This window comes from Dendropsophus ebraccatus, chromosome 12 (genome assembly GCF_027789765.1).
Source record: "Dendropsophus ebraccatus isolate aDenEbr1 chromosome 12, aDenEbr1.pat, whole genome shotgun sequence".
Taxonomy (NCBI): domain Eukaryota; kingdom Metazoa; phylum Chordata; class Amphibia; order Anura; family Hylidae; genus Dendropsophus; species Dendropsophus ebraccatus.
Genome location: NC_091465.1, coordinates 90,120,865 through 90,130,234, shown reverse-complemented (window position 1 = coordinate 90,130,234; position 9,370 = coordinate 90,120,865). Strand labels below are relative to the sequence as shown.

Here is a 9,370-nt window from a genome sequence, read left to right as displayed (position 1 = left end):
AGGATGCGGTGTGTGACCCACGAGGGGTTAATTTCATAACTATCGGAAAGTTATTCAGAGGAAATGAAGAAACTTCAGAACCAGAAAAGCACAAATCACCGTCCTCCAGGTGGAGATAAGTTTCGTTTCTCTGCAGTCACCAAATGTTCTCAGGAAACCAGAAGCAAAGATGGCGACCAGGAGATGAGAGGATCCAGGGCTATATATATATAGTAACTGTGTGTATATAGGAGTGTAATAGACACCGCACTATACGCTAATTAGGAATTATAACCAGCTGTATCTTACCTATTATAGTAGTTATATAGGGGCAGTATTATAGTAGCTATATTCCTGTATATAGGAGCAGTATTATAGTAGTATATTACTATATATAGGAGCAGTATTATAGTAGTATATCCCTGTATATAGGAGCAGTATTATAGTAGTTATATTCCTGTATATAGGAGCAGTATTATAGTAGTTATATTCCTGTATATAGGAGCAGTATTATAGTAGTATATTCCTGTATATAGGGGGCAGTATTATAGTAGTTATATAGGGGCAGTATTATAGTAGTATATCCCTGTATATAGGGGGCAGTATTATTGTAGTTATATTCCTATATATAGGAGCAGTATTATAGTAGTATATCCCTGTATATAGGAGCAGTATTATAGTAGTTATATTCCTGTATATAGGAGCGGTATTATAGTAGTATATCCCTGTATATAGGAGCAGTATTATAGTAGTATATTCCTGTATATAGGAGCAGTATTATAGTAGTTATATTCCTGTATATAGGAGCAGTATTATAGTAGTTATATTCCTCTATATAGGAGCGGTATTATAGTAGTATATCCCTGTATATAGGAGCGGTATTATAGTAGTATATCCCTGTATATAGGAGCAGTATTATAGTAGTTATATTCCTGTATATAGGAGCAGTATTATACTAGTTATATTCCTGTATATAGGGGCAGTATTATAGTAGTATATTCCTGTATATAGGAGGCAGTATTATAGTAGTATATATTCCTGTATATATGAGCAGTATTATAGTAGTTATATTCCTGTATATAGGGGGCAGTATTATTGTAGTTATATTCCTATATATAGGAGCAGTATTATAGTAGTATATCCCTGTATATAGGAGCAGTATTATAGTAGTTATATTCCTGTATATAGGAGCGGTATTATAGTAGTATATCCCTGTATATAGGAGCAGTATTATAGTAGTATATTCCTGTATATAGGAGCAGTATTATAGTAGTTATATCCCTGTATATAGGAGCAGTATTATAGTAGTTATATTCCTGTATATATGAGCAGTATTATAGTAGTTATATTCCTGTATATAGGAGCAGTATTATAGTAGTTATATTCCTGTATATAGGAGCGGTATTATAGTAGTATATCCCTGTATATAGGAGCGGTATTATAGTAGTATATCCCTGTATATAGGAGCAGTATTATAGTAGTATATTCCTGTATATAGGAGCAGTATTATAGTAGTTATATTCCTGTATATAGGAGCAGTATTATAGTAGTTATATTCCTGTATATAGGAGCGGTATTATAGTAGTATATCCCTGTATATAGGAGCAGTATTATAGTAGTATATTCCTGTATATAGGAGGCAGTATTATAGTAGTTATATTCCTGTATATAGGAGCAGTATTATAGTAGTTATATTCCTGTATATAGGAGCAGTGTTATAGTAGTATATTCCTGTATATAGGAGCAGTATTATAGTAGTTATATTCCTGTATATAGCAGTATTATAGTAGTTATATTCCTGTATATAGGAGCAGTATTATAGTAGTTATATTCCTGTATATAGCAGTATTATAGTAGTTATATTCCTGTATATAGGGAGCAGTATTATAGTAGTTATATTCCTGTATATAGGAGCAGTATTATAGTAGTTATATTCCTGTATATAGAAGCAGTATTATAGTAGTTATATTCCTGTATATAGGAGCAGTATTATAGTAGTTATATTCCTGTATATAGGAGCAGTATGATAGTGGTATATCCCTGTATATAGGGGGCAGTATTATAGTAGTTATATTCCTGTATATAGGGGGCAGTATTATAGTAGTTATATTCATGTATATAGGGGGTAGTATTATAGTAGTTATATTCATGTATATAGGGAGCAGTATTATAGTAGTTATATTCCTGTATATAGGGGGCAGTATTATAGTAGTATATTCCTGTATATAGGAGCAGTATTATAGTAGTTATATTCCTATATATAGGAGCAGTATTATAGTAGTTATATTCCTGTATATAGGAGCAGTATTATAGTAGTTATATTCCTGTATATAGGAGGCAGTATTATAGTAGTTATATTCCTGTATATAGGAGCAGTATTATAGTAGTTATATTCCTGTATATAGGAGCGGTATTATAGTAGTTATATCCCTGTATATAGGAGCTGTATTATAGTAGTATATTCCTGTATATAGGGGCAGTATTATAGTAATTATATTCCTGTATATAGGGGCAGTATTATAGTAGTTATATCCCTGTATATAGGAGGCAGTATTATAGTAGTTATATCCCTGTATATAGGAGCAGTATTATAGTAGTTATATTCCTGTATATAGGGGGCAGTATTATAGTAGGTATATTCCTGTATATAGGAGCAGTATTATAGTAGTTATATTCCTGTATATAGGGAGCAGTATTATAGTAGTTATATCCCTGTATATAGGAGCAGTATTATAGTAGTATATTCCTGTATATAGGAGCAGTATTATAGTAGTATATCCCTGTATATAGGAGCAGTATTATAGTAGTTATATTCCTGTATATAGGAGCAGTATTATAGTAGGTATATTCCTGTATATAGGAGCAGTATTATAGTAGTTATATTCCAGTATATAGGAGCAGTATTATAGTAGTTATATTCCTGTATATAGGAGCAGTATTATAGTAGTTATATTCCTGTATATAGGAGGCAGTATTATAGTAGTTATATTCTTGTATATAGGAGTAGTATTATAGTAGTTATATTCTTGTATATAGGAGCAGTATTATAGTAGTTATATTCCTGTATATAGGAGCAGTATTATAGTAGATATATTCCTGTATATAGGAGGCAGTATTATAGTAGTTATATCCCTGTATATAGGAGCAGTATTATAGTTGTATATTCCTGTATATAGGAGCAGTATTATAGTAGTTATATTGTTGTATATAGGAGGCAGTATTATAGTAGTATATTCCTGTATATAGGAGCAGTATTATAGTAGTTATATCCCTGTATATAGGAGCAGTATTATAGTAGTTATATTCCTGTATATAGGAGGCATATAGTTATATTCTATATAGGAGCAGTGAAGAGAATATAATATGAAACTAGAATGTATTTTCAGGGTGAGGATGAGACATGGTGCAGTTTGCAATTTGTGGGGCAGTCAGTTGGCAGTGTGCTCGGTGAGGTGGATCCTAGGGTGGTTTGGATGCTGAGGAGGAGGAGTGACAGGTTTATATCTTCTTTCTTATGACCTCTGAGCATCTCATTGTCACACACAACCATGCAAGAGTCATCATTCTCGGAGGCCTACCCCAGCAAACTGGGGGATCAACCACCCGCATACACCCCGGGACCCTCAGTGGCCCCAGTCATGCAGCCCGCCCCTTACCCTGCTTATTACCCACCCATGCAGGATCGCAGCGTTCAGCAGACCCTCATCTGCCAACAACCATCGACAAATGTGGTGGTGGTGAATAACAATGGAGGGCAGGTGGTACCAATCCAGCCTCGCCACAAGGACTATCTCTGCTGGTCCATCATGAACATGCTGTGCTGCTGCTGTCCCCTTGGAGTTGCTGCCATTGTCTTTTCATGTATGGTAAGTGAGGAGAACACTGACAGATGACGGACTGACAACTAGAATAGTAATAATAAGAATTGTTCTCGACTTATAAGATATTCTTTTCTGGGGGTGCGGCAGATTACTGTCACTTTAAATAGCTTTTGCGCTGTCATACATGTAGAGTGGTCGGGGTCTGGGGGTTCAGTTTTACTCCAATCATGTAATGTATTTGCTTGTTTCAGTATATGGAGTCTGCCGCCTGCAATAAGACGGATCGAGCCGTCAGCAGTTATATCCATCAATCAGACCTGACCGACAAAACTTTTCATATCACACATGGAAAGTTTTCTAAAGTGACAGAATGACTTTAAAGGGGCACTCCAAAAAAAGAAAATAGTTTATAAAATATTTAGTGTCAAAAATTCATATAGATTTGTAATTTACTTCTATGTAAAAATCTCCAGTCTTCCAGTACTTATCAGATGCTGTATGTCCTGCAGGAGGTGGTGTATTCTCTCCAGTCTGACACAGTGCTCTCTGCTGCCACCTCTGTACATGTCAGGAACTGTCCAGAGCAGGAGAGGTTTTCTATGGGGATTTGCTGCTGCTCTGTCATGGACAGCACTGTGCCAGACTGGAGAGAATACACCACCTCCTGCAGAACATATGTGGTGCACCCCCGCGGTGTTATGGAGGCAATATGGCCGGTCACTTGCCAGATGGTGAAGTGTGACCCCCAGCTCTATGGTGGTTGGCCCAGATATAGCCGGGCACACAGGTATGGTGGCACACCTGCTTTTATTTTAAAGGGCCGGATACACCTTTTTCCCCTGCGGTCAGTGACCTGCCGGGCTGTTGCAGGGTCCCTTGGGCTGTTGTCACGGTGGCACGAATTGGAGTAATGACCCACCCGGACTATTGGTACTGCCACCCACAGAAAGGGGAGGTGTCCCAAGGATGAAGTGTGTGTACTGTGTTGGTGTGGGATGAGGAATCACAGAGTCTCTTTATCATAAATAAGATCTCGTTTACTCTCAGGATATTTGTATGCAGCAGATCATACAGCTTTGCATTGACAGAATACTTTACATTTGATAAGACACTTAATAGTTCAGGATCCACATCTGTGATTAGAGTGTTGAGAGTGGTACAGTCGTGCCGACTGGGTTGCGTGTTGAGAGGTATACAGAAGAACCAGAGGAGCAGAGAGGAGGATGTTGTGAGAGTCCCAACCCAAGTAGTACTATGCTCTGCCGGGATGTTGGAGGTAGAAATAGAAGAATACTTGAGAGATAATACTTGTGCCCGTGCATCGACTTTTGTTGGAATGAACCACCTATTGCCCTACTAGTGTCGGGGGACCCGTCCTAGTGGGTGACACAAGCCCCAGACCTTGTTACCTGGGATGAGTGGAATGCTGGGGGTTCTCTGCTGACAACCGCGCTGCAAGATAGAGTTCATAGGCTTCTAGCAACTTTGCTCTATCCAGATCAGTTCCTAGCTTTCTGCCTTTGTGGATACTGTCCTACACTGTGACTCCTAGTCTACGGCGTGGGTTGAGATGATCTCTGACTTGTCCTCTCCTGTTAGGGTTTTAACACTGCATAGTGCTGAGTAAGGTTACTTGAAGAGAAACTGTTAGGTTCATCTTGTCTTGCTTCCTCACTATACGGAAACCTGACTAAGACTGCATAGTAAGGCTGGGGACCTGGCAGAGGGCCAGGGCCCAGAGAGGACCACTGTAGGGAGTGTTCTAGCTTGTGTCCTTCCCCTACAAAGTCCAACACCAAAGACCTCTACACTCTACCCACAGAAGAAGAAGATGTTCTCATTGGTCCACAGATCCATGTGACACATAAACAAGCAATAACTAGAGATGAGTGAACCGGGTTCGAGTCCATCCGAACCCGAACAATCAACCTTTGATTAGCGGTGGCTGCTGAACTTGGATAAAGCTCTAAGGTTGTCTGGAAAACATGGATACAGCCAATGACTATATCCATGTTTTCCACATAGCCTTAGGGCTTTATCCAAGTACAGCAGCCACCGCTAATCAAATGCCGAAAGTTCGGGTTCGGATGGACTCCAGCTGCTCCAGGTTCGCTCATCTCTAGCAATAACTCTTTCCATACTTCAACTGTACATATACTTACAATAGCGACATCTTGTGGCGAAACTTTATCACTACTACATCACCACTTACATACAGAAAAGTACAGGCTTTTGCGGAGGGTGTAACCAATGGCAACACCCGTGGTGAGATACCACACATACAGCAGCTGATAAGTACTGGAAGACTGGAGATTTTTAAATTACAAATCTATATAACTTTCTGACAGCAGTTGATTTGAAAACTTGTAGACAGTACAAAAAAATTCAACATTATTGGGGGGAGTCACATGACTGAAGCTTTTTGATAGCTGCAGTTTTAGTAGTATTGTTATTATTAAAATTTTTAATTTTATTCTTAGAATTTCTAGTATTTTAGCGCTTTCTCTCTCTCTCTCTCTCATTTTGTGCCCAAAAGAACTCAGCCTAAAAATGCTTAACTACTACTAATAAGTGGGATTGGGGGGGGTCAGTCGGTCATTGTCACATGGTCATGGGACGGAGGCGGAGACTATGAGCGGTGACACCTGCCTCTCCTTACACGGCTGACAGGAATATAGTTTTCTGCTTGGCAGCGAGATATAGAGGCACTTTGTGCTTTCTATTCCGTATATTGCTGTTACGTTATATCGGACCATTTCCTCTGTACTTTTCCATCCGTGACCACACGCTCCGCATTGCTCTGCCGCCTCCCTCCTCTGCTCTGTTGTATTTAATGCTGATTATGCCCAATATAGTTGGTTACTTTTGCTCCATGTGGGGGTTATGTGTTATACAGAGGACCTGGCACACTTGTAGGTGTAGTCTGGGTCCCATAGTTTTCCTGCTTGTGATGTTGTAGAATATATCGGTGTCCCGGTGTTAGTTGCTTTTTATAGTATTTGTTATTATGTTTATCTTCATATTTTCATTTTGAATTTAATTTTACAACATTCTAAGTTTTCAAACTTCTGGTCTGGGGTCTGTATCAGATGATGGGGGTCTGTATCAGATGATGGGGGTCTGGGGTCTGTATCAGATGATGGGGGTCTGTATCAGATGATGGGGGTCTGTATCAGATGATGGGGGTCTGTATCAGATGATGGGGGTCTGTATCAGATGATGGGGTCTGGGGTCTGTATCAGATGATGGGGGTCTGTATCAGATGATGGGGGTCTGTATCAGATGATGGGGGTCTGGTCTGGGGTCTGTATCAGATGATGGGGGTCTGGTCTGGGGTCTGTATCAGATGATGGGGGTCTGGTCTGGGGTCTGTATCAGATGATGGGGGTCTGGTCTGGGGTCTGTATCAGATGATGGGGTCTGGGGTCTGTATCAGTAGATGGGGGTCTGGTCTGGGGTCTGTATCAGATGATGGGGGTCTGGTCTGGGGTCTGTATCAGATGATGGGGGTCTGTATCAGATGATGGGGGTCTGGGGTCTGTATCAGATGATGGGGGTCTGTATCAGATGATGGGGGTCTGGGGTCTGTATCAGATGATGGGGGTCTGGGGTCTGTATCAGATGATGGGGGTCTGGTCTGGGGTCTGTATCAGATGATGGGGGTCTGTATCAGATGATGGGGGTCTGGTCTGGGGTCTGTATCAGATGATGGGGGTCTGGTCTGGGGTCTGTATCAGTAGATGGGGGTCTGGTCTGGGGTCTGTATCAGATAATGGGGGTCTGGTCTGGGGTCTGTATCAGTAGATAGGGGTCTCTTCTGGGGTCTGTATCAGTAGATGGGGGTCTGGTCTGGGGTCTGTATCAGTAGATGGGGGTCTCTTCTGGGGTCTGTATCAGTAGATGGGGGTCTGGTCTGGGGTCTGTATCAGTAGATGGGGGTCTGGTCTGGGGTCTGTATCAGTAGATGGGGGTCTGGTCTGGGGTCTGTATCAGTAGATGGGGGTCTGGTCTGGGGTCTGTATCAGATGATGGCGTCTGGTCTGGGGTCTGTATCAGATAATGGGGGTCTGGTCTGGGGTCTGTATCAGTAGATAGGGGTCTCTTCTGGGGTCTGTATCAGTAGATGGGGGTCTGGTCTGGGGTCTGTATCAGTAGATGGGGGTCTGGTCTGGGGTCTGTATCAGTAGATGGGGGTCTGGTCTGGGGTCTGTATCAGTAGATGGGGGTCTGGTCTGGGGTCTGTATCAGATGATGGCGTCTGGTCTGGGGTCTGTATCAGATAATGGGGGTCTGGTCTGGGGTCTGTATCAGTAGATAGGGGTCTCTTCTGGGGTCTGTATCAGTAGATGGGGGTCTGGTCTGGGGTCTGTATCAGTAGATGGGGGTCTGGTCTGGGGTCTGTATCAGATGATGGCGTCTGGTCTGGGGTCTGTATCAGATGATGGGGGTCTGTATCAGATGATTGGGGTCTGGTCTGGGGTCTGTATAAGTCAGTGGGTGTCTGGTCTGACCGATATTCTACATGCTACATGTTTGTTTATGGCAGCGGGGGTGGGTGGGGGGTCATCTTCTGTCTTCTAGGAGTCGGAGTCTCCGGTGAGGCATCATGAAGAACCAACTTGCTGAGATAGGCTGATCCGTGTTTGTTGTGATGCCCCTCCCCCATCCATTATAGAATTATATCTTACCAGTACCTCCCACTGTGGGGCGGCATATTGCAGGGTGCTGACCCCCGCCCGCAGCACCATGCTTGGAGAAGCCCTTATTGTAACGGGGAAACGTTGCGTCTTGTTCACAATGGATCAATGAACACCAGGATCTTTCCTCTGCGGCGTGCTGCCATTTTGGATTTTTTACCTCTTTCTCTCCATCTTTTGCAGACGAGATCCGACAATGACGCTCGCGACCAAGAGGCGGCGGCCAAGAACTCCCGCCGGGCCTTCACGCTGAACATCGCGGCTCTGGTGATCGGGCTCCTCCTGGAAGTTTCTGGGCTCATTCTCTATTTTGTAGTTTTGCACAGTGCGGTGTCTGGTTACAGGTCCTCAGATTACGGGGGGAACTACGGGAGGAGTAACTATGGTTACTGATACATGGTATACAATAAAAGCGCTCCGCATTATTCATCCATCACTGGTGCATTGTGGGCCGGGGACGCATGGGCCTCACAGGTATAGCATGGGCCTCCCAGGTATAACATGGGCCTCACAGATATAACATGGGCCTCACAGGTATAACATGGGCCTCACAGGTATAACATGGGACTCTCAGATATAACATGGGCCTCACAGGTATAACATGGGCCTCACAGATATAACATGGGCCTCACAGGTATAACATGGGCCTCACAGGTATAACATGGGCCTCACAGGTATAACATGGGCCTCACAGGTATAACATGGGCCTCACAGGTATAACATGGGCCTCGCAGGTATAACATGGACCTCGCAGGTATAACATGGGCCTCGCAGGTATAACATGGGCCTCGCAGGTATAACATGGGCCTCACAGGTATAACATGGGCCTCACAGGTATAACAGGAGCCTCGCAGATATAACATGGGCCTCGCA

General features: G+C 42.5%; 1 protein-coding gene across 1 annotated transcript; it reads left to right on the top strand.

The window, feature by feature from the left end:
* Positions 1-3,502: 3,502 nt before the first annotated feature.
* Positions 3,503-8,930, top strand: LOC138769736 (proline rich transmembrane protein 1B-like). Its single transcript, XM_069948379.1, has 2 exons — positions 3,503-3,845; positions 8,681-8,930. Exons 1-2 carry the CDS (start codon positions 3,528-3,530, stop codon positions 8,888-8,890), a joined length of 528 nt encoding a protein of 175 aa, XP_069804480.1. The 5' UTR covers positions 3,503-3,527; the 3' UTR covers positions 8,891-8,930.
* The last annotated feature ends 440 nt before the right edge of the window (positions 8,931-9,370 follow it).

Bases quoted from the DNA above. Each gene is read 5' to 3' on its own strand.
- LOC138769736 (XM_069948379.1), top strand. From the start codon at position 3,528: ATGCAAGAGTCATCATTCTCGGAGGCCTACCCCAGCAAACTGGGGGAT. The intron at 3,846-8,680 runs GTAAGTGAGGAG...CATCTTTTGCAG, and splicing joins CCATTGTCTTTTCATGTATG to ACGAGATCCGACAATGACGC.